We start from the raw sequence: 26,373 nt of genomic DNA, 5'->3' as shown, positions 1-26,373 counted from the left end.
AAATGGAGCACAACATTCATTTTGGAAAATATTTATTAAAAAACTAAAATGGATGTGGCAAAACCAAAAACAAACCACCCCCAAACATACCTTTTAAATAGCAAGCATATGACACTGATTATAAAGCTTTTCCAACTCTACTGATGGTCTTCCCCACTATCCAATCTAGGAGGGCCTCTAGGGAAGCCGACTGTAAACAAGTCGTCTGCACTAGTGATGAGCAAAACTAATTATTGAGGACTATCAATGGCTATACGACTCCCTTTCTGAGGCAATCCACCCTAAACACAAAAGTGACCAAAGAGTGTCAGGAGTGTGTTCTTGGGGCTCTACACTTCTAGTTTTAATTTGGAAGTGGGGGCAGTCGATGGATGAGACAGTAGAAAGACAAAGAGTATCAGTAGAGGGTAATCTTAAAGCACCTTTAAAATCTGGACCTTTTCTCACAATTTAACTCAGTAATTCTCAAATTAACTGTTGAAAAGAATCACCTGATGAGGTTGTTAAATCCATAGCTCCTGGAATCTGCTGTTTAAGATGAGCTCTCCAGGTGATTCTCTGCATGTTGGTTAGCCATCTAGCATGAGAAATACTGCTTAAAATGCATTAATACAATTCCTATGCCCTAAAACCAAGATAAAAATTAAGAAATCTGCTGACAATCATTGTGCTTTCGTGAACTTGGAAGGACCAATATAGGAAGGCAGGTGGAAGTCTCCAATTTCTAACACACTGGTAAAAGGAGCCCTGAGCAATCTGTCAAGTGCTATTCAGGAAGTGAATAAAATTTAATAATAAAGTTGATTTTAGATCGCAGCACAGTCTCCAAATGACTAACAGGTCAACCCCATCCATTTCAGTTTCATTAACTTTGTTAGGCCAATGCCAGATGGGGAGTAGCTGTTCACACAAAATGTGGGGTAAAGGTGGATCTTGAATTATGAAGACATAGTGAATAAAACATCTATAAAAACCTTTATTAACCATAAAGCATTACTTGAATAATCTTGCTGCATCATGGACAACATGTAGAAATAGTCACATTGATTCCAAGATTCCCATTGTCTGCAAAAAGATGTGCTATGGCTGTGTCAAAAACAAGGCAGTCACTGTTCATGATGGCCGCGGCTACACCGTCATGGATGGACCGGGGTGTGGCCTCCCAGGTCAGTCTCCGTCGGTTCCCATTCAACTCCAGTCTGTAGGCAAAGTTCTCAGCTTGCTTGCGGGTGCCAATGAGCAGAACGATGGCGAAGAACTGCTGGTGGCCTTCGTACTTCTCCTGTTTCTCCAGCACCAGCATGAAGTGATGGCCAAAACACGACTGCATCATCACCCAGTCAACAGCCCCTGGCAGGTTAATGTCTGTAGCTAGAAAGACAATGTCTTCTCCCTGGAGAGTTGTAATGCTCTTGTGGGCGTGCATGAGATGGGACATCACAGCTTCCAGGGACCCCTGCCACTTGCAGGAAGCTCCGGGACAAGGGCAGGAGTAGGGACGGTATTCACAGATGTCTTCGTGTTCTGGTTTCTCCGTGTGGTGCAGGGTCAGGGAACAGCCCGTGGTAGCATACTGCAAGGGAGGAAAAAAAACAGTGAGCCAATGAATGTTAGAACTTCTACAGGAGCAAACTTCTAAGGGTATTTAACCATATAGGTTTCTTGTGCTTAAACTGTATTCCCATTATAACTACTTTTGCTTGGGAGGAGTAAAATATTTAAGACAAAAATCCTCAATTTCTATTCACCATTTTAATGTTGAAATGCATAAAGCTGAGCATGTCCTGTACCAGGAAAGTAGTGCATTCCATGTCCCTCACTCCACACTGCTAAAAACATGAAATCTCAAGTGCTCTGACCATAAACATCCAAAGTAAAAGTGGTGAGCCAGTTCTATGAAACTTGGCCTTCCTCTCTCTTATTGAATAGTTTAAAATTGCTTTGGGGTGAAACTGGGGCAGGAATACATGTAATCTCCAGACTAGGTTTTACTGCAAAACAATATAATTCTCTGTTGTGTCCCTGGAGTGCCAGCAAAGCACTGAGCAGGTTTTCTATGATCCGGGTAGATGGGTAAAGTAGGCGTCCTGGAGCCCTCGGTGGCTTTTTTTTTTTTTTTTTTTCCAAGCTTTTAATGCTCCTTCTACAAAGTGAGCCAACCAGGTGCAGGGCAGGCAGGAGTCAGGGGGTACAGGGGCCTGGGGGGCCAGGAGGCTGGCAGGCCTCCCTGCCTCCAGCAAATCTTCACTCTTTCTGGGCTCCCTGGTGTTGTCTCATGGTCTCTATTTCTCTACTCTCTCTGCTGTCTCTGCTTCTGCTGGTGTCCCCGTGACACCACCCTTATATGCACTGTCTCTCTGCTCAGATGCTCCCACTCACACACGCCCACACCACACTCCAGGTGCCACCATCAAGCACACGTGTAAGACCATAAGTGTTGATCACTGATGCTAATGGCGGGAGGGCAGAAAAACTTCATAACTTCCATTTACCCGGCAGTCCCCTATTTCTTCCTGGCTCAAATCAGCGACTGGCAGGCAGATGATGGGGAAAGCTCTTTGGTTCCATGCTCTTACCTGCTGATATGACATCCTAGTCACATCAGTTGTAAGGGGCAGGAGGACAGAGAGGTTCTCTATGACCCGAGCAGATGGGTGAAGGAGAGTCCTAGAGCCCTCAGGGTGGCTTTTGCAGGCTTTTATTGGGATTTACCAGGTACACAGCAGGCAGGGGTGTTTTCACTCTGGGCTCTCCGGTATTCTCTCTGCTTTTCTCATGGTTCTCTGCTTCTCATTCATTCTGCTTCTGCTTCTCCACTTCTCTGCTTCTGCTGGTGTCCCCGTGACACCACCCTTAAAAGCCCAGTCTTAGCTCAGGTGAATCCCAACTACAAATGCCCACACCCTATTCCAGGTGCCCGCCATCAGGCATGCATTCAGGACCACAGGGTTCCGTCATCTATCCTAATGGTGGGAGGGCAGAAAAGCCTGACACTTTTTCCCTTACCCTACAATCCACCCCCTGAGGGTTTTCTGCCAGTCTATACAAGTCATATACGTTTCTCTTGGCAATATGAACACTGCAGCCATGGCCCATAAAAGTACATAGAATACAACTGAATATAGCAATGTAACAAAATACAACAGAACACAAATTAGTCCAGGCAGGGCACCAACCTAGTGGCAAAAGATAATTATTGGCACCAGCAGATAAGCCACCACTTCTGCTGCCAAAGGCACTGCTCATGCGAGGGAGGGGGACCACTCACAGCATCTACCGTCACATGCCAGGAGCCATCAGGCTTCCTGGCCTTCTCTGGCTGTAGTCTCGGCCACAAGCCACACACCGCATCCACCCCAAGGATGCACTCACCCTTGGATTGGTGATTCTATACTGTTGAGGGTAATCGCCAACCCTCAGGGTTTTCTGTCTGCAGTCGCTCCAACACTCGGCTTTCATAGCCACCAATGCGGCATGCAGACCCCTGCACTTAGGCCAAACCTTTGCACAAGCACATGGGTTGGGGATCCGTGGATACAAGCTCCACATGTGGCCTCTCTTGGGTCCCCTCTTTGGCTGTGGGCTCCACCACAAGCCTTGTTCCCCACCAGTCCACCAAGGACAGGTTCCTCAGCAACTCACCCTCACTCAACCGTGAGCAGGGCATCACCCATGGGTGATTTTAAGAGACTCACTGGCCTTCTTTAGCCTACTTAGTGCTTAACAGCCACTCAGGGCTTCTCAATCTCAGCACCAGCTTTTGCTTTCTTAGTTGGCATTTTCTCTGCCTGGCTACAGAGACTTGGTGAGGGTTTCCTCCCTCAGCCAACTGTGGGCTCTTATACCAAGGCCCACTTGATCCACCCCCAGGGTCCCCAAAATACATCAAACTTGCGAAGGTCCTCCGCCTTCTGGCAGGATTTTTAGTCCATTAGTCCAAGTTCATCTGCTTTTCCCTTTGTGTCCGGAGCTGTCCGGAGCATGCGCCGTGTTGCGTATGTGTGCCATGAGTTAAGTTTCGCTTTCGGAGAACCACAGGTTTTTCCTGTAAATCACATGAGACTGGGAGGTACGGGGGGAGGAGCTATGAGGGTATAAGAGGAGAACGCGGGAGAGAGAAGGAGAGAAGAGAAGAGATTTAAGAGGAGAACCACGAGAGAGGAGAGTGCTGCGAGAGGAGCAGAGAGAAGGCCAGGGAAGTAAGAAAGGCAGGGAAAAGAAAGACACGGAAAAGAGAAGGAAAAGAAAAAATAAAGAAGCACGCACTAGCGTCAAGTTGCCTCAAGCCCCTCATTTCATCCTCAGCCCTTCTCTTTTCGTGCCTCGGAATCCCGCGGGTCGGGACACCTTTGTCCACAATGGTGAGCTCTGAATCATGGTCCTTTCTTCCCCGACGATTCTTGCTGCCTCGGGGGTCTTGTCTGGTCCTCTCGGGCATCTCCTCCGGGCGAGGTCTTGTCCTGTAGCTCCCAGACCTTGTCCATCTCCTGTGCTGCCATGGCGCCTCCAGCATTGTCGCAGGCTCAGTCTGCTACGCCTCAGTCCCTCCAGGTCTTTGGAGGGCTCCATACCCATCTGCATGGATCATCTTGCCGACTTACACCAATTATAAGGGGCAGGAATAGCCACAAGGCAGGTTTTCTGGTCCAGCAGACCGGGTGAAGGAGGAGAGAGTCCGGGAGCCCTCAGTGGCTCTTGCAGGCTTTTATTGGGATCTACCATGTACACAGCAGGCAGGGGTGCTGGCGAAGGCTTCCAGACAAGGCCTACCAGCCTCCCATCCTCCAGCAAGTCTTCATTCTTTCTGGGCTCTTTGGCGTTCTCTCTGTTTCTCTCATGGTTCTCTGCTTCTCCATTCATTAGGCTTCTGCTTCTCTGCTTCTGCTGGTGTTCCTATGACGCCGCCCTTAAAAGCCCAGTCTTAGCCCAGGTGAATCCCATCTACATATGCCCACACCCTATTCCAGGTGCCCCATCAGGCATGCATTCAGGACCACAGGGTACCGTCGTCTATCCTAATGGCGGGAGGACAGAAAAGCCTGATACTTTTTACCTTACTCTACACCAGTGATGGACTGAAGGGGCTGGAGATTCCCCCCGCAACCTTGCTACAAATATTACCTTGCATTCTTTACCTTTTAACCTCCCCCTGAGGGGCTCTGACCATACTCTTGTATGAAGGGAAATCACATATAAGAGCTACTTAAACTAACTCAGATGACTGCATGTCATAGGGATTCCAGCTGGTGGAGGTTAAAATGAGAAGGGCCTTAGGAATACTTCTTAACATATTCTATGACATCAATGTTATTGTAATACCAAAACCAGACAAGGACATCACCAAAAGAGAAAAATCACAGGCCAATATCTCTGATCAATATAGATGGGAAACTTCTTAATAAAATACTGGCAAATTCATTATAAGGATCATATACCATGAGCAAGTGGCATTTATTCCAGGAATGTAAGGATGGTTTAACATGTAAATTAATTAATGTTATACACTGAATCAACAAAAAGAAAGATAAAAACCACATAATATAAACAGATGCAGAGAAAGTATTTAATAAGACCCAGCACTCATTTATGATGACAACTCTTAACAAGATGGGAAGAGAAGAAACCTAACACAACACAAGAATTAGGTGAGCTGAATCTCCTTTTTCAGTTGAAACTAAAGTCAACTTCATCTGCCTGGATGGGCAGGTGAGCTGTCTGTTATGCTCACTTGGATTCTCGCTCCCCCTTTTGAGACATGGAAACTTCAAGAGGGCAGGGCCAGGCCATTTTTCTCGGATTCTATAGCCAATTGCTTGTAAAACAAAAACTCCACAGCTGCTTTTGCTTAGGAATAAATCCCTTATAAATTCAAGTAGGTCAAATCCTATTCTTTATAGCTGATTATCACTAGCAACAAGTAGGTACTGAAACCTTCTCCATACAAAACATTGAAGAAAAGTCACTGAAAGGACACAGAAGCAAAGGAGTCAGTTTCCACTGTTAGGGAGATTGTTCTCCCCTAAAAAGGGAAGAGAAAATGGCTTAAAGATAGAAATGCAGCTCACTCTACCCCCCTACCTAAAGTAGATTATAATAATCTTCAATAAAAATTGGCAGAAATATTTTATCATCAATACTTTGCCCTTAGTAGCTGGTTATTCATCTTTTAAACCATGGACTGAAACACTGGTGTCAGTATTTTACCAGGAGGAACAAATGTATTTATATATATATTTCTACTTGTGTTCCTCACAGTATCAAACCCTAAAAATCCTTAGTAACTGTTTAAAATCTAGATGATGTCTAAGAATAGAGCCTTCCGATGTTCTCTGAGAGGTGGGTGAAGCATTTGCATTCTCAGTTTAAAAATGCAAAATAAAGTGGATGTGGCACAGATGCAGCAGTGGTACAGAGGCAGGAGCAACAGTGCCAGAACACCACCAGCTGTAGCTCTGTGGAAACAGCAAAGTTGGTAGCAGCATCCAGGTGAGGCTGGGTTCCCCTCTGAGACAGATGACCTGGTCTCTTCTTAAGGGTGAACTGGGAGTCATCAAGATGGTGATAGAGGAGGTCCCTTGCCTTGCTTATCAAGAGTAACATTTAATGATAAGAGGGACACAACACCATATATTCAATGGCTAGAAGTTGGACTTGAGCACCCCTTATACACTGGAGATCAGAGTAGACTTCCACAGAGGTGACACAGAGGAAATTTACACTTCTTTGAACAGAAGGTGGTGGAGACAGAGCCTGGAGGTTGTGGTATAGTCAGCAGGGTTATCAACTCAGAGGCACCTAGCTAGAGAAAAACAGCATTTATTTAAAGAAATAACAGAGGAAAACTTTCTCTGCACCTTGGGAAGGAATTAAATATACAAGTCCATGAACCTAAATGCAATGAGAACTACATCAAGGCATAGAGTAGTGGAACTATCAAGAATTCAGAACAAAGAACATATACTGAAGATGGCAGGAGGAAACAGATAACTTATAAATGTACTCCTAATAGGTATACATCAGACTTTTTAGCAGAAATGCTATAGGTAAAGAACAAATGGAATGATGGATTCAAGATACTCAATAAAAACTGCCAGCCAAGAATACTATATCTTGCAAGATACTCTTTCAGAAATGAGGGAGAAGTAATGGCCTTCCCAGCAAACAAGAGCTGAAGGAGTTTGCCAACACTGACCTCTCCTATAAAAAAAAAAAAAAAAAAAAAATTGAAAAGAGCTCTCCTGTCTAAATCAAAGAGAAGAAACTTCACAGAAAAATTGAACAAGGAAAGAAACAGATCAGGAAACTAAAGATAAAGATGGCAGTAAAAGTCTTCACATATCAATAACCATCCTAAATGTGAATGGACTGAAGGCCAGGATCATATGGTTTCCATTAGTGAGTTCTACCAGATCTTCAGAGCTAAAATATAGCTATCCTTCTCAAAGTCTTCAAAAAATTGAAGAAAAAGTAATGCTTCCAAACACATGTTATGAGGCCACTTGGTTGATACCAAAAGCAGACAAGGACATCACAAAAAATTAAAGACCAATGTCCTTGAACACAACTGCAAACTTTCTCAACACAATCTTAGCAAGCCAAATTCAACAATACATTAACAGAGGTTTATACATCATGACTGAGTAGGACTTATTCCAAGGATTTAAGGATGGTTCAAAATCCATAACTCAATTAATGTCATTCACCACAGCAACAAGAGAAAAGATAAAAATCATATGATAATATCAACAGATGCAGAGAAGGCATTTTACAAGATTCAGCACCTATATGTGATAAAAATTGTCAATAAAATGATGGTATAAGGAACATACCTCAACATAATAAAGGCCATAGGTAGCAAATCTACAGCTAACATCATACTGAATGGTGAAAAACTGAAGATTCTTCCTCTAAGATTCAGGTAGAAGACAAAGATGTCCGCTGTCATCACTACTATTCAATGTAGTATTGGAAGTCCTAGCTAGAGTAATTTGGCCAGAGAAAGCTATAAAAGGAACGCAAATTTGGAAAGAGTAAAACTATCACTATTTGGATATGACATGAAAATATACATAGAAAACCCTAAAGCCTCACTAAAAAACTATTAGAAACAGTTAAGAATAGCAAAGTGGCACAATACAAAACCAACATACAAAAATGTTGGATTCCTATATGTAAACAGTAAAGGAGAAGAGAAAGCAATCCAGAAAACAATCCCCTTTACTAGAGCATCAAAACAAATTAAATACCTAGGAATAAACTTAACAAAGGAGGTGAAAGATCTGTACAATAAAAACTACTAAGACATTACAAAAAGAATATAAGGCACAAAGAAATGGAAATATTTTCCCTCCTTATTGATTAGAAGAATAACATTTTGAAAATAGACATCTTACCCAAAACAATATGCAGATTCATTGCAAACCCTATCAAAGTTTCAATGGCATTCTTCAAAGAAATAGAACAGACATTACTGAAATTTATATGGAGTCACAAAAGACCCTGAATAGTCAAAACAATTATAACAAAGAAGAAGAGCAGAGGTATCACACAGTAATCAACAGTATGGTACTGGAATAAAAATAGCATATAGACAAATGAAATAGAATTGCATTCAGAAATAGCCCACATTTACATGGGCAGTTAATTTCCAACAATGGAGCCACAAGTACCAAGTATACACTGGAGAAAGGAAAGTCTTTTCAAGAAACTGTTCTGGGAAAACTGGACAGCCACATACAAAAGAATGAAACTAGACCACAATTTCATACACAAAAATTAATTCAAAATGAGTTAAAGATTTGGATGTAAGACCTGAAACCATAAAATACATAGAAAACATGGACAAAACACACAACGACCATGGCTTCAGAGATGTCTTTGGGGACTTGACACTAACAGCAAGGGAAACAAAAGCAAAAATAAACAAATGGGACTACATCAAACTAACGGGCTCTGCACAGTGAGAGAAGCTATCACTAAAATGGAAAGGTACCCTACCAACTGGAAGAAAACATTTAAGCACCATGACCTCATAAGCGGCTGCTCTCCAAAATATATAAAGAACTCATAAAACTCGAAAAAGAAAACAAATGACCCAATAAAGTATGGAATAGAAGAGCTAAAAAGATAGTTCTCCCAAGAAAGATACAGATGGCCAACAGATGCACGAAAAATTTCTCACCATCACTTATCATCAGGGAAGTGCAAACCAAAACCACAATGTGATATCACCTCATACATATGAGAATGGCTCATATCAGAAAGACCAGAAACAACAAGTTTTGACAAGTGGGTAGAGATAAAAGAACCCTTATACACTGCTCGTGGGAATGTGGACTTGCCCATTCCTTTGGAAAAAGAGTATGGTGATTTTTCAAAACATTAGAAATTAATCTGCCATATGATCCAGCAATTCTACCACTCAGTATCTGTTCAGGGAATATGAAAACACTAATTCTATGGGATATCTGCAACTTCTGTGTTCACTGTAGTACTATTTACAATAGCCAAGATATGGAAACAAATGCCCAAAGACAGTGGTCATTAAACTGTATAAAGAAGATGTAGTGTATGTATATATACACAATGGAATACTACTCAGTTATGTGTAAAAAACAACAACAACAATGAAATCTTGCCAATATGGCAACAGGGATAAAACTAGACAAGTGTTAGGCTAAACAAAAAAAGGCAGAAGGAGAAAAACAGATTCTGGATAATTTCACTCATATATGGATTATAAGGAACAAAACCAAGGGTTAGATGAAATTAACCAAAACAGAACCTTGAAATATCACTGCAGAACTGTCCTACAAGGGGAGGGTGAGGAGTGAAGAACAAAGGAGGGTGTCCAAAGGACTACAGTGGAGGATTATGGATATTTTGCTAGTGGGTGTGGTGTGGTAACGTACATCTGAAGAGGTATGAACTTGTACCCGTAAATCATATACAGTGTTGTAAATCAATGTTACCTCAACAAGAAAAATGATACAATTAAAAACAAAAACCCACACACAATAAAAATAGAAAGAGTTAGCCTCAGGATGGCAGATTCTCTGGCTGAAACAAGGATTCACTATATGAATCTAAAGACCTTTCAGAATGGGTGTTCACCAGGGCTGCCCAGAAATATTTCCAAGAAGTGGACTAGCAAACTGCGTACAACTAGTACTACCTGCACCTCTTCCTGAATTCCAAATCCCAAACATCTCCATGTTCACAAACGCAAACATACAACAAATATTTGTCATTGAGCAATCATTTTAGAACTTTTCCTTATGTAACTCCAGCTGGGATATTTATATTCTTAAATTTGGTTTGCCTTACAAGTCACACACCCTTCCTTTTAACCCAAATATAGAGAACAGGGAACCTCCCAAACTACACAAATAGAAAGGCATTACTCCACATTAGTGTGGGCAATGACCTTATAAAAAAAAGATCTTGCTATGGCCTCTATTAAAAAATATATATTTTAAAAGTATGAGATGCTTACTCTGCTTTTTCTGAACAACCTGAACTTCAATGTCAATCTATTCCTTCTCTTTTCCATCATGGGTGAAGATGTGTCTTCATGACCACTGATGGCACTTTCATTATGACTAGACTAGAGATGATCTCTAAAATGAAAAGATCTGGACTTCAAATACACACATACATACGCTGATGCCACACTTCATATTTGTTAACAGTCTCATCAATGTTCTGTAATGATGCCTGGAGCAAGATGGGTGTTCTTGTTAACTGCATGAGGGACTCTCATCCGTGGAATAGAGGAGTCAGTGCCTCTGAGCAGAAAACCCAGGTTGTATTGGCTGGGGGGATTATTTTGAAAAGCCCCAGGGCTTTCAAAGGTCTGTGAGCCTCTATCTTAGAACACAGAGAGCATCCACCATAGAGCCTGTGTGCTGTTTTACCTTACAAGTGCACTGCACTGTACTCATATACAACTCAAATAAATCAGAAGTACAGGCAACAGTGCAAAGGAAGGGGTATGCCAAGTGACCTCAGAGTGGGGAAGGAGAGAAGAGGGGTAAGGAAAGTTTTGCTGTAGATGAAGCAGACCGTGGACGGAGTGGTTCCATCTAGTTCTAGCACAGGGTAAATGGAGCAAACAGTGGGGCTAAAACCTAAATAAGAAGGTGGGTCCCAGTTTTATTTGGTAGTTTCATTTTCAGGGTTTCTCGGCAATGGCACGATTGACACTGTAGACTGGATAATTCCTTGTTGTGCGGGCTGTGCTATGCATTGTAGGATGTTTGGCAGCATCTCTAGCCTCTACCCAATAGATGCCAGTAGCAATTATCACCCCCGCACCCCAGATGTAATAACCAGAAATGTCACCAGGCATGGTCACATGTATTCTGGGGGAAAAAATCATACCAGTTGAGAACTATTGATTTTGATGAAGGACAAAGTCTGGCTGGACAGACACAATCACAGTTTGGAGGAGGGGTTCATGCCAATGGCAAATTAGGCACTGTTCTGCCTGCCAGGCACTGCCCAGGCCAGCTCAGCAATACTAGCCCCATACACAATTGAAACTAGATGGTTTGCAAAGCGTGGAGGTATTGCAGGGGCTGGTTCCCTTTGTTTTACAGACTGACTGACAACTATTCAGGCTACATGGTCATTCGTGGCCACGCCAGGAGCTCTCTTTCATGCACAAAACAATTAGCGTCAAACAAAGAATGAATCTGCTGAGAAAAAGTAATAATTTACATTTGGTATCCATTCCTCAAGCCAACACACACAAAACCCAGAGTCCACAAATAGACTACCTCTGGAAGCAGGGAGAAAAACAGTCCTGAAAGCACCTCTCCCCAAGGAATGGGGCAGCACTGCCTCATAAATAAGTAACCAGTGATTAGTTGCTCCCAGATTTCTCTGGCATCTCACATCAAAGTCCTGAGGTTTCACTTTTCACACTCTGGCTGGGGTCTGCCTTGCCTAGGTGAAGGGCCCCGAGAGTGCCTATGTTTCTGCTCCTGGGGGCACCTGCTCTTAGCAGCACACTCTCATTTCTGAGACACAGCACCCGGGCTGCTCGGCCTGGGACGCAGCCACTGCTATAAACGAGGTTTCTCCACAGGGAATGCCTGTTCATTTCCCTTAGGGATGGGCTGCTGGTGGTGGCAGGGGATTTGCTTTACGTAAACCTCTTTAAGGGGTAGGAGTGGCATTGGGGACAGGGGAGATGGCCACACACAGAGAAATCCAGAATGGAGGGCAGATGACCTCTAGAGTGAGAAACAAAGATATACTGAAATAATTTCTGCTTTATTTTCAGAGACTTCATGTTGCAATGGCCCAAAAGTCTTGTGCAAACCTGTTCTGCCATGATAAGTAATGTGTGGTGACCTGTGCCTCATTTTTAAGTCTTTGCAGGAAGCAGTAAACAATGTCAATTCTTTTGCTAGGCATGGAGTTTGAAAGCTGTATTTAAATGAGAATTTAGTTAGAATTTTCCTCTTTTTGGCATAGAAACCTCTTTACACTCAAATACACATAACAAGGTACTTCCGAGACACAGCCAAATGACACCTGTTATTTACCTAATAAGCTTAGTCACATTATATGTGTTTATGGAATGCGCATATAGACAGAATAACCCTTCTCAGCTGAGGTGCTAGTGAAGGTCGTGGATCCTTTGACTTAAATCAGTCTGACTTTAGCACAAGTCACTTAGCCTATTTAATTGAATTTGAATCCATGCAATTCAAGGATGATTTGCTGAACTCCCAACAACTGTCATCTACAAAGGAGGGCCCCTGAGCTCCCAGCAGAAGCCTGTTCCCCTTGGGGACTGTGAGGGCACCGCCTTGCATCAGCCTAGGAAACAGTGAAATTTATTAGCAAAATATCTGCCAGGGCCTCAAATGGTAATGTGTCAAACACAAACAGACAAAAACAAAACACACTTGATAATTTGTTGGTGGTGCCCATGAATTTTGGAGAAAGCAAAAAGCAAACTGAGCTTTCCTTCACTGTAATAAGCTGTAATGATCATAAAACGCATACAGAAGACTAGATGCAATGCATGCACCTTACTGGAAAGCCAAGATCGCTGCAAAGGTCAATACAGGGCCATAGTTGAAATTTGAATGTGGACTGCAATTAGATAATAGTATCTACTGCAAGTCAAATTTCCTGATTTTGATAATTATACCATAATTATGTAAGAAAATGCCCTTGTTTTTAGGAGAAACAGAGGTACTTACGGGAAATGGGACAGGATGCCTGAATTTACACTGAAATGGTTAAAAAAATAAAAGGACAGAGTACAAGTGATAAAGCAAATGAGCAAAAAGGAAACAACCAGAGAATCTGGATGAAGGCTATGTGGGATATTTTTGTAGTAGTGTTGCAGCTGCCTTAGAAATTTTAAATCATAAAAAACAAAAAATGTATTAAACAATCCAGGAGCTGAGTTAGTGTATTTGTCTATTATGGGACAGAAATTCCTTATGCAGAGTTGGTTTTTTTTTTTTTATTTTTTAAAACAAAATATGCGTTTAAATATTCTTTAAAAAAAGAAAATATTTACATGAAAAGGCAACCAAGTTAAGTTTTTCTTTGACTACAGGCTCTTTGGGACTCATTTTAGTAAACCAATAAAACTGTTCAATGAAGACACTGATTGTCATAAATATCAACATGTCTTACAACCCCAGAGAAGATAAAGCATTCTTCATGGTTCCTCTGACCCTTCTAAAGATTTGTGGGCACTGGACAAATTTGTGGCTCTGGAGGTAGTTTCCAGCCATGCCAATTTTATTCGATTCCAGGCCACATAGAGGAGGAGCTCCAAACATGAAACACCAGCCCCCCCTTTCCTTCACAGGTAAATGCCTTTCGCACTGGAAGGTGATCCCAAATGGAATCTGTTACATGAATTCAACTGGAAGGATGAATTCCTGGCAGTATATTTACTATCTTTGATCAGAAGATAATTAGGGACTATTGGTTGATGTCTCTATCTTCTCAGTACTATTTAGCCTTGTTCAAGCGGAAGTTGTAGCTAACCTAATATAAATCCAAATCATGGTAAAACTTACATTTTAACTAGGAATTAAACATAAATTTTACCACTTTTTAAAGGCATTCTAGCATTTCAAGCTAATTTCTTTGTCACCAAAAATGTTCATCTGCTCCCAAATATCAGTGAATGATCACTTGGGTCTATTGATTTACTGATTATTACCTGGTTTTTTTTTTTTTACTATTTACTGTTATTTACTGATTATCCACTGTTTCCTGCAAAACCAATATTTGCAAATGAGTAAATATTAAGTTTATTTGCAGCTGCTTGTTAATTTTACTTTTAATTAAAAGTCTTATAAAACTTAGAATTGAAAGAAATTTCAATAGACCTTGAGATCCTATAAGGAAAAATGTTTGTTTTAGACTTTAGTCTCTAGGAATATGCTTTGTAATTTTTGATGATGGCCTTTCATATATTTTACTTACTATTTATGGTTTATGAAATAAATTTATTGGCATATATATTTTAGTTGCAGTTTATTTATGGTTTTTCTGAAATTTCACACAGATCAGGAAGCAAAGGCATGTGGTCATTTTGATGGCTGATGCCACTTTTGCTTAAAATGTGTTTATAACTGCTGGCCCAGTAGTTATGATGACAGTTCAAGTACACCCTGTGTCCTGTGTGATGCTGAATTGAGCCTACCACGTCGCCTTAGAGTGGACCTTAAAAGCTAGCTACAACTCATCGCTTGAACTATTATCAAGGGTGGAGGAGTTGAGACTTTGCCAACATGAGACACTGAAATCTCTTGTTTTGACTTCATTAGAATACTCAACCTGCCTTTGTCTGGCATTCTTCCTCTAAGAACCTCAGAGAATTTACATTTAACTTAAATAGCAAATCGCTCACCTCCACTATGAGGTAGTGCAAAGAGATATTTATCAACCAATAGTGCAGCAATGGTTTCCATACACTCAGTACCATAAGTGTCAGTATCATAAGTGTCCACTAGTGATGAGAATACTATTAACATTTACCTTTACAAACTTTCTTCTGAAGAAGGTAATGCTCAGTAAAATGTTGGACTCAAAAGTTCCTCCTTTGGATCTAAGAGAAAGTTCATAGACCCCATATTGCAGACAGCTTTCTTAACTAAAAGTGTCCTGGAAGACTGTGGGGTAATACTAACATAATATTACAGGAAAAATCTGAGAATATCCTGCTATTGGGGAGTGGGGTATATTTGTCCTTACAAAGATTCTCTGGCCTGGCAGGGATTTATTTTTAATCTTGGAAACTTTAAATACCAATTGACTTTTTTTTTTTTTTTAATAGAGGCATGTTTTATTTATTTGCTTGTTTGTTTGTTTGTTTGTTTATACACGCACTGGGTACAGTCAGAAGCGCGGGAGGGTGAGAGAATTCACCAGAGCCAGAGTGGGGAGCAGAGCAGGCAGAAGGACCGAAGTACACTGCTGAGGGGAGCAGCAGGCCGCAGGAGAGGTCTGCGCGCCATGTGGGACCCTCCTCCAGTGGCCGGGGAGCAGCTGGGGATCGAACCAGCGCCGCAGAGGCCGCGGGCAGCTTCACAACCCAGCGCTCAACCGCTGCGCCACTGGGGAGGCCCCCAAATTGACTTTTGACCAAGTATGCTTCTCATCTGACCAATGTCAGAGCTAGCAGCAACCACATATTGTCATGGAGAACCAGTTTTGTAAGGTCCCTTCAGAGTGTATGTTCAAGTAAACAAAAGCACTAAAGCAAGAGCCGGCATAAAAGGCCTTATGGAAAAAACAAAAGGCTTTATGCTATATACTGCCAGTGGCTAGCCCACTCAATTTCAATATGGCCTTATGCCCTATGCAAGGCTCCCAGCTGCTTTAACAGGTTTTCTGCCCTCACAACTCTACAAACAGTGCTATAGGTCTCACCAGTTCTTATTTCTCACGAGGGCATTCAAATTCACTGGAAGACTTAAGTGGTAAGTAGCAAGGAAAAATACAAGACACTCAGTATGTCCTAGGCAATATGTGGTTATATTTATACCAAAAAAAAAAAAAAATTGTGCACTTAAAACACAACTTGGTATCCTGTATTTTACCTGCAGCCCTAACTAGAGGGCTGTTCTGGTATCACCACCATCCCACCAAAGAGCCACTACCTGAGTCCAGAGTGGTAACTGGGATCATTGTTCTCAGTAGGGAGGGGTGAGCAGCAAAAAGGCAGCAGGCTATAGTGGAAAAAACAAATGTGTTATTAAAAGGCCCAGACTGGAGTTTTCACTCCCCAGTCTTACAAACTATATGACTTTGGGCAAATCTCTTAGAAGGGATACTATTTCCTCTACAAAGTAATTTGGAGGTTAACATGAGATAATATACCTAGTTCAGAGTAGGTAAGCAACATTCTCTACAAGCAACCGCACTGTACCATTCCCCATGAGATGCAGTTTCAGAAGTGGGTAAGGAGGGGAGGCAATGGCTGGCCAGGCAGAGGGGTTGTAGGAAGGAGAGGTCTGGGGTGCAGGAGATTCTAAGGCAAGTGTAGATGTGATAAAAAGTTAGTAGATAATTAGGACGAGTCAACTCTGGGATGAGGTTGTTATATAAGGGAGAAAAAGCAGGCATTAGTTATCAGGTAGTGGTATTAGGAAAACCAAAAAGATCATACCTCGTGCTGGTGATACAGGGGAGAAATGGGTACTCAGTTGTGCCCAAGTGACAAAGCAATGTGGTTCTACCAAAGGCAGAATCTAAGAAATGTGTAAAGGTAGTCACAGGGTGCCCCAAGTCCATTTATCAGCCTGATTGCAGAACAATCCTGGACCAGGATGGTGCCTCCATTCTACTACCCACTCCCCTTCAACTGAGTGTCCAAACACCAACACAATGACACAATGCTAAAGCAATGGACCAAAGCTAGTTTCAGGAAGGTAGGCCAGGTAACATGGCCAAGCTTGGTGGACTTTGTTAGCCTAGGAAAACCCCCATAAACTCAGTGGGCTTTGGTAGCCTAGGAGACCCTGTGGGCCCAGTTAATTAGTAAGAGACATAACGTGGAGCTACTAAATGGCCAAACCCCTGCTCTTTGCCCATTGAACCCCTATAAGTACCTGCTTCTCTTCTCACCACTTCAATAGCTACCCACTTGGTACCCCTCTCGGCTTGGAGAGCTTTCCTGGCCTTCTTTCTATCAATAAACCTCCTGCTTTTCTGTAACTTTGGTCTTGATGTTGAATTCTTTCCTCGCTGAAGAGAAGAACCAAGAAAGAGCCAGCTTGGGGGTCCTTGGACTCGGGGCCTGATCCCAAAAATCCATTTCACTACTAGCCAATACTTTTGATTTCTGAATATACCCTTTAATCCTACCATTTAATTTTGAGGACTTTATCATTAGGAAGTAATTAGTTTCATATGCACAAGGATTCAATCGTAGCAGTACTTAAAAAAATCATATTTAGAAAACAATACAGAATGACTTGAATGACTACAAACAAGAGGTTCATTAATAACTCTGTGGCTGTCATGGAATTTTAATAGTATGTAGTCAATAAACATGACCTTAGCCTATTAATTGAAAAAGAAGTCATGATGTTTAGATGTTTGAACAGGTTTTGAAAGTGTATGGATTCCCGATCTTACCTGCCTTTCTTTGTAATAAAAAATTACATTGATCTAGAAGTAAATTTATAAAGACATAATGTAAAAATAGTATAGTGGTGGCTTTTAGGTAGGAGGTTTTAGTTTTACATTACCTTCTATATGTTCTACATTGAAAAATAATAGCTTTTAAAATATATTTTATAATATATAAAATAAAATACACATATTAAAAAAATGTTGCTTAATCCAACCAGCTTTTCCCTTGTAAAATCATTAAAGAAATGACCAAAAAAGTCTCCTTACTGAAATGACAGTGTCTGGATCAACTTACCCAACACTGTGAAAACCCTACATAATTAGGGATAGGGGGAGAAGTTCAATGGGAGAATCTATGGGAAAATAAGAGTCTTTTTTCTTTTTAAAGTGAATACCTGGATCTGACTTCAGTCACTGTCAAGGTTTACTCTGTGCTGGGGCTGTACAAGGCAATTGGCATAAATTATTACCATGTTTGATTCTCATAAGCCAATCATCACCTATTTTGTCAAAGTGTCACTGAGGCTTAGAGATGTCACCAACTTAGTCACCATAGGGATCTGGGGGCTCAACCAGGGCCTGCCCAGGAAACGACCCTAGGGAGAGGCATCCCGGAGGGAGGGGTGACCCAAAGATGCTACCTTTGCTGATTCAGAGTTTATAATAGGGCACATGCTCGCTCGTTAATACACAGGTGTCTAATCCATCTCTACAGTGTATGTGACTGAAAACTGGGAAGGGAATAACATAAAGTTGATTGCATAAAATCTTTATTGAACTGGAAGTGAGAACAACAGCTTCTGAATTTTTAAGAAACTAATGGAGAAAGATGAGCATCTGAAGCAAAGTTGATGAAATTCTGCTAGAGAGAGTTCAGTATCTTGCCTAAGTCCTATAAAATACACGCTCTTAAGGTTTACTATAAAGATAGATTTGATCAGGAAGACTTTTTGGTTTTCTTATTTTCCTTTTCCTTCCCACCACACTGAGTGGAACCATATTCTAACACCAGCAACACACAAGGGTCCTGGATACTCTAGCTACTTCAGCACACTGTGTTCCTACTATGTGATCCTTTCAAGGAGGTGGGGGAAGGACCTAATAATGGATGTGAGTGAGAAATGTCATTGTTCACAAATTTTGTCAGATGTATAAGTCTGGTTCTTAAGACATTTTACATTACGGTCTTGCTATGGTCTCATTTATATGGCACTCTATATGGAGCTTCAAAACAGGGCTCTGGCATAATGAGAGACTAATTCAATCAGGCTGAGGATCTCCTAGGCCAGACTTGGGTATGCTTTGAATCACCTTCATTCTGATGTAATAAAAATCATCTTAAGTAACAATGATTTATTCTAGTGCTAGCCATAATGACTTGTGGGAAATCTTTAGCCAATTAGAATTAGCATTAAAATTCAGTATTCCTGCATATCACTCTAGGGTATTTATTCTTAATTGTATCCTCAACAGCTATACATATTTTCAGTTGTATTCTTTAAAATCTGGAGCCTCATCATAAATATACATGGATTCCCATGCTTTGTCAACTTATCCTTTTATGAGTCAACCTGGTCAACCTCGGCCAGCAGTGAGGACTGCAGGGAAGATTTCCAAAATAGATGATCCTGTTTTAGGGGATTTGTTTTAAGATTAAGAGGAGATCTTTGAAATGGTTTTGGCAAACTGGTTTATCCTCTCAGACTTTTAGGTGATAGGTCACCTCCATGTAGCAAAGACTCTACTACCACCACCTTCCATTTAATATGGTGAAGGTGCAGACCTCTATCACACTTCTAATCTGATCTCCGAGCTCCCACCAGCTAGGTTTTCTCTCCATTCTTTTTAACAGACAAACAAACAGGCTTGAGAAGTATATGAACAGACCAAGATCACACAGAGCCAGGATGAGAACCCCATTCTCTCTCCTGCCTAGTTCTTTCCCGTGGACAGTTTACTCGATTCCAAAATTTTAAGGCAAACAAAGATTTCTGGCATATTCCCATTCTTCTCTTAAGAGACAGAAATTCAGGTACACAGTCAAAATCTAGTCAGTAGGACAATAGTTCAGGTCTCTCAGTGGTCAAAAGACAATATTCTCTTGGTTGATAAAGATGAAAATAAAATAACCTATAAGATCACCTTCAGTTGTGATCTTCAAAATGCCAAAGTTCACCTATAATTAGAGTTCAGCGAGAAGTTCTAGGCTCAATGAAAGCTTGAGAACCAGGTCAGAAGCTGCACACTGGGAATTGGAATTTGGTCTGCAGTTATGGTTGCTTCAGCCTGCAAGTGTTGGCTTTAAATCTGAACTCAGCCAAAGCTTCAAAAAAACTAACATATTTAACATTAAAAATATCCCAGTTTCTGGATTTTCTTGAAAAAACTCCAAGATCTGTCATAGCTGCATACACATTCCTGCCCTGCTCGACCAATTAGCCAGTGGTTAGCAAAAGTTCTCCAAATGTCTCCAAGTTCCCTCAGGTCTCCTGGACTCTGAGGCTACCCATTGCAGGCCTCTCTCCTTGCATTACCTGTCCCTTGCTGGTATGTAGAGTTTGTCTCCACTGAACTAGATAAGTCCACACTGAGGGGTCTTTATACTTTCAACTGAGTTATCTGATTTGACTCTTATTTTTTGAAGGAACAGAACAATAATTTTGACAACTCAACTGCAAGGAAGGCTTATCTGAGGCTTTCATGTTCAATAATTATTTGGCGATATTAGCTACTGGAAACTTATAGAGATGACACAGAAAATGGAGAGAAAATATATCACAGTCAGTAGACTGGAGTAGTTTAGCATTTACTTCAGTTGTGGAGGGAAATACTTGGCTAATATTAAAATATACACTAGTATACAGTTCAGTGGGGGCTCGAATGAGCCCCCTATATTCATGCACCACTGAAGTTGTGGGTTTGAGATTTGGTATCAGAATGTCAAACCTTCTCAAACACAGAATGGAAATAACACAAGTGGAAGACAGATAAACCAAATGAGATCCTTTTTTTTTAAGTAAACCTGAGCTACCAAAGCTGGTGATGCCCTCCATCAAAGATGCGGGCAGCAGTCCAATTTTAATTAAGTGACCCCATGCCTATGTATCAAGGTTATTTGGCAACACACCTATTTTGGGGTCAACTGGAGCATAAGCAATGATGAAATTCCTACAAGTATTAGATTTGCAGGCTGTATCCCCTGATCTTCCTATCCCACATGCTCTACAAAATTTATGCCAAATGAATTTTATAGTGAGCATATATGTTGTCTTATTGGGATGATCCCACCAGAGGCCCATCTGGTGAGCTCATCCAACCAGATGGTTTTCTTAATGGTGTCAACCTTGAGTTATGATTTGGAGCCTTAGAATATAAACTCAAAATTGAAATTCCTACAGAGAAGGACAGTAAAAAGGATGTCTGCCTTTGGGGTGCAGGTTCACATTCTGGCCCAGTATATGATCTTGACAAATCACTTAACACTTACCCTCTCTCTATACGCTTTTATTTGCTCACCTGAAAAAAAGAAAGGCAAACTAATAAAAGCTGACCCACACAAAGGAGCTGGTACACTGATGGCACTCAATAAGCATTCCACATAGCCTCTCTTTTCATGGAATGCCAGGCGATAGAGTCCTAAGAAGTTCAATGCTCTCATTTACAGGTGAAGAAGTTAAGGCTCCCAGAGACGGCCTTTCAGGCAAATAATGGCAGTGCCAGGTAACTTTTGAGACCTGGGCTCTGGTACTTTCTGCAATACTGGTTTTTACACAGGAACCAGCCTATGAGATTATGAGAGCAGGCAGTGACAGTTATAACGCAGGCCTGGTGATTTCCAGGAGCAAACTCAAGCCAAAGGGCTAGGTAAACTCACCTATTTTGTTTTAGTTTAACACAGGTCTTAAAACTACCCATTGTTAGTGTTGGGTGCAAAAATGTTCAAGGAACTCTCCTGCACTGTTGGTGGGAGTGCAAACGGGTCCAACCACTATGGAGAGCTGTGTGGAGATTTCTTGACCTACTAAACATAGAGCTTCCATATGATCCAGCAATTCCACTCCTAGGTATTTACCCAAAGGACACAGAAACATCCATTCCAAAGAGCACCTGCACCCCTATGTTTATAGCAGCACTGTTTACAATAGCTAAGCTTTGGAAACAGCCCAAATGCCCAAAAATAGATGACTGGATCAAGAAGATGTGGTACATATATACCATGGAATATTACTCAGCATTCAAAAAAGATAAACACATGCAATTTGCAGCAACATGGATGGCACTGGAAGGGATCATGCTCAGTGAAATAAGCCAAAAAGAAAAAGAAAAATACCGGATGGTCTCACTCATAGCAGGAATCTAGAAAACTTAAATAAGGGACCAGGAAAATGAATAACTATAAGAAAGCGATAATCAAAATCAACAAAAAACTATGAACCTGAGACACTTTTTGGGGGGTGGGGGGCGGGAGGGGAGGGATAGGGGTCAGAATGGGGGGGTTGCAATTGTATGGGGAATATAAAAATAAAATTTATTATATATATAAAAAAAAATACCCATTGTTCTCATGCTCCTCAACTAACACATCTGGGTTGCTTGCAATGCCTCTGTAGATATCCAAATTTAGTTTATTCAAACTAGCTAGCTGAACAGCACTGTCATTAGTTTGGATTAGTGGTCAACCAAAACTGAAGCACACATACTTTGGCCTTATAAATCTCACACACATGTATATACACAAAGTGACTCCAAGATCACTTTCTAATCTTGGTTCCTGCTCTGTGGGGGAATGGTTGACCCTATTTAATTTCAACTTGCAAAGTGATGTCTTTGCCCAACTACATTCTTATAGCATAGGGACCTGGAAAAATCACTGACATGTACAGAAAGACTGAGTACTCCTAATCCCTAAGAGAAATATCCTTTAAGGAAGACTTCACTAGCATGTTACACCTTAGGAAGGAACACATATTTCAACAGAACTAGAACCCTAGATCTTGAAAGTGAAACCTCACGTGTCATACAGTGTATTTCCTTCCTTTTCTCTTAGAAACAAGACTCACTTAAGACTGATTTTTTAAAATGAATTTTAGAATACTATCTGATATCAAATGCTCATTTGTGAACTGCAACTCACCTAAAGCCCTTTCCTCTGCTAGCTTCTGAAGGTTTGGGTGAAGGACTAGGAAAATGGCTTCCCAGAAATACTGTGGGATATCCCACCAAGCTCCAACCCCCACAATATATATCTCAAACATCAAATATCTACTCTGATGTCAACTAACACCAAATCTCTGATCAGTAGGCTGAAACCTACCTCATAACCCTAAGAAATCATGGAAATAGTGTCTAAATTTTATGAGAAACAACTAATTAGCTGAGTGAGCTAGTAAGCATTATATAAGGAGTGACCAAAACTAGAGAAGTTTACTAAGGTTGACTGAAAACCCACAGTCCAAACTAGAATTCAAACCCTTATTTGAATAGGCTATTTTAAACTTGATTGTGGCAGGGCACAGCCCAAATTAAATCACTCGTCTAACTGACTTCAGTCCCAAGCTTCAAGTCTCTAGTGTATTATTTTTAATTTCAAAATAAGCCCTTGCCCTAAAAAATATGCCGCACTAAGAAGAAATGCAAGAAGTCTAAATGGCCCAAGAGGCTGAGCAGTTACTTTAAAAAGAAAAAAGAAAAAAAAAAAAAACCCACAAAAAATATTAATGACATTATTTCCATTTCTAAATTTAGAAAACTTTATGGTTAGCTCTAGGTTAAAATGAGATAACACAGATAACTATGTTGTTGAAACTACCCCTGAAGAGTTTTAAAGGACACATGTAGGTAAACAGTTGTTACAATATGATCACACAGTGTGATACTATGCAGTCATTTAAAATACAATGAGGTAAAGCTAGGTTTCAGAATGAAAAATATACATGATAATGTGAATTTAAAACAGGGCCTCCCCGGTGGCGCATTGGTTGAGCGCTGGGTTGCGAAGCTGCCAGCGGCCTCAGCGTCGCCGGTTCGATCCCCGGCTGCTCCCCGGCCACTGGAGGAGGGTCCCACATGGCGCGCAGACCTCTCCTGCGGCCTGCTGCTCCCCTCAGCAGTGTACTTCGGTCCTTCTGCCTGCTCTCCTCCCCGCTCTGGCTCTGGTGAATTCTCTCACCCTCCCGCGCTTCTGACTGTACCCAGTGCATGTATAAAACAAAAACAAACAAACAAACAAATAAATAAAACAGCAAGTTGCAGAAGCCATTTTTGGAGAAAAACTTGTGTCTATGTGTGTGGGTATATATAAACTTTCCTGACACACACTGACATCTAGTCTATACACAGCTGCCAGTGTATTTACACAGTTAGAAGAAAAAAAATCTATGAAGAGACATAGGGAAATAAAAAAGAGGCTATTGGCCTTGGTCTTCACTTTCTTTTCGTGGTTTGCATTTTTGGCCAGAGTAGTGGTAACTTTTTGAACTAAATTTAAAAAGTGATGGCTTTAAAGTACCATAACAACAGCTCCTGCTAGTCCTTCCTCTTAATTTCCCAATCAACCCGTTTCACCCCACTTAGTAAAAAAGCACAACTCCACAGTCCTTGGGGAAAAAACGGTTTGGGGAGAGAAAGGCGTGACTTAAAGGGTTTTCTTGTTGCTGGAGGAAAACAAGCCCTAGGCGCCCTTTTTTAGCTGCAGTCCTGAGGGCTCCCACGTGTCAAGGGTGCGCAGAAAGCACGGGGTGCACACGGAAGGCAGTATCAATCCCGCCAGGCCGAGTGACTGCAAAGGGTGCACTCTGCTTGCCAATTTCCTGTCTCTTCAATTCCCATAGTTTCCCGATCCAAGTTTACTTGCGCGGCCCAGCCCTACAGAGCACACCCTACAGAGTCCACGTCTGCCGAGGACGCTGGCACCAGGCACCGGGTGGAGAGAGAGGCGAGGTGTTCTAACAACCAGCCAGTCCCAATTAATCTGGGGTCAGTGCTCGGGCAATCATCCTCTACTCCCATAGGGAACAAGTGGGTTTGGGGAAGGATGAACACAGTGTACACATACATTTTTTCCCCCTAAGTAAGAGAGAAGCCACCTGCCTCTCAGGGCCTGTGAGCGGCTGGAGGACACCGGAGTTCTGGGAAGTGGCCAGACGGAGGTGCGCAGATGGCACTGGGGCTTACCTTGCAGGGAAACAGGACTGCCGAGGCCACCTTCTCCATTGCCAGGTTCCTGATGCTGGGCGTCAGGGCGCCCCTGCACGTTGGGCAGCAGCTCAACTTCTGGCGGCATTGGTTACACACCAGGTGCCCAGCCTGGCACTGCAGGATCGGGGGCAGGACATAGTCAAAGCAGACCGGGCACTCGAAGAGCGAGGTCAGCTCGTGGTGCTGCGGGGACACCGGGCCGGCCCCGCCCCCGCCGCCGGAGCCCGAGATCACCGCCGCCGCGGCGGGCACCGCGGACGAGCCGGGGCCCGCAGCCGAGATGATGGCGGCGGCCGGGGGCGCGGCGGGGGACTGGGCGTGCTGGGGCTGCGGCGGCGGCTGCTTGCTGCAGGGTTTGCTAGCGCTGGGGCCGGTGGAGGACGGGCGGCTCATCGCGCTCCGAGCCAGTCATGGAACTGTGGGCGCCTGCCTGCCGCGGGGCCGCCGGGGTCCAGGCGGTGCGCGCCCCGCAGGCGCGGGCTCCCGGGCGGCGACACCGCGGCCAGCCGGGGCCCCGGCGGCGTGGACGGCCGGCGCCGGGCAGACGGGGACCGGGCTGCGCAGACGCTCCCGTGGCCCGGCCCTCGGAACCCCCTTCGGCATCCGCGGAGCCCCGCTGGCGGCGGCGTCCCCGGCCCGCGGCCCGGCGCTGAGCAGAACCCCCGCCCGCCCGCTCCCGAGCCGCAGCTGACGCAAGCCCCGGGGGCGCGCGGACGTGACGCCTGGACACGTGTGCAGCCGCCCAGCGCCGGCGCAGGCCCCGCCCGGCTCCCGCAGAGAGCGCCGGGGGCGGCGCGCGCCGTGCGTCAGGGCTGCGGGCCCACCCGCGCCGCGAGGGGTCGGCTCTCCCGGCGCGCGCGCGCTGACGGGCGGTGTCGCCCTCCGCGAAGGCGTCGCCGAGGTCCGCGGGCCACACCCCAGGGAGCCACGCGGCCGCGTCACCAGGGTTCAAACCTGAAGGACAACTTCAGCTGGGCGGGGCCTGCACGGTGGGCGGGGCGGACGTGAGCGCCTCTGGACTGGTCGGGAAAACCGTGAGGCTGCTCTCCACCGGGGTGCGCCGCCAGCGCGCGGGGGGATCCTGTGGCCCGGCCCCCCGAGCCATTCGTCAGGATCGAGGGGTCAGGACGCGGAGCTTTGGGTGGGAGTAGGACTCGGGGCTCGGGTTGGGTCTGCGGCGGGCATAGGACCCCGCACTGGACTGTGAAGGATGGGGTTTGTCACTCCCTGGTCCTCGCCAGGGCGGGGGTGGAGGTAAACTCCTTTCCTCTGCTGGCGGACCTGGCCAACCTTCCTTGGCTTGAGGCGCAGCAGGCCGGGAGGGGAGTTCCTTGACAGAGTTCGCAAAAAAAGAGTTCGAGATTACCTAGGCATGCCAGAAATGTGTTTTGGGTCGGGAGGCCCCAGGAAGGCAGTGAGTTACCTGTAAGATCTCCCCAAAGCCCAAGGCTGTTTTCCTAACTGTAGGCATTTGGGTGCTGACAGTCCAGAGGCAGCCATAGAGTAGGGATGCCAACCCTGAATGAAGCAGGCTTTAATTTAATGTATAAT

The 26,373-nt window shown here is 43.3% G+C and overlaps 1 protein-coding gene across 1 annotated transcript; it reads right to left on the bottom strand.

Annotated features, from left to right (window-relative positions):
- SIAH2 (siah E3 ubiquitin protein ligase 2) lies at positions 1–25,477 on the bottom strand. The gene is made up of 2 exons (XM_037525803.2): positions 24,799–25,477; positions 1–1,573 (listed from the first exon to the last, which is right to left on the bottom strand). Exons 1-2 carry the CDS (start codon positions 25,213–25,215, stop codon positions 1,016–1,018), a joined length of 975 nt encoding a protein of 324 aa, XP_037381700.1. The 5' UTR covers positions 25,216–25,477; the 3' UTR covers positions 1–1,015.
- Between the last annotated feature and the right edge of the window lie 896 nt (positions 25,478–26,373).

The sequence above is a fragment of the Talpa occidentalis genome, unplaced genomic scaffold (genome assembly GCF_014898055.3).
Source record: "Talpa occidentalis isolate TD23 unplaced genomic scaffold, MPIMG_talOcc4v2.1 talOcc4.4, whole genome shotgun sequence".
Taxonomy (NCBI): domain Eukaryota; kingdom Metazoa; phylum Chordata; class Mammalia; order Eulipotyphla; family Talpidae; genus Talpa; species Talpa occidentalis.
Note: the sequence above shows the minus strand (reverse complement) of the source record. Positions and strands in the feature narration are given on the sequence as shown.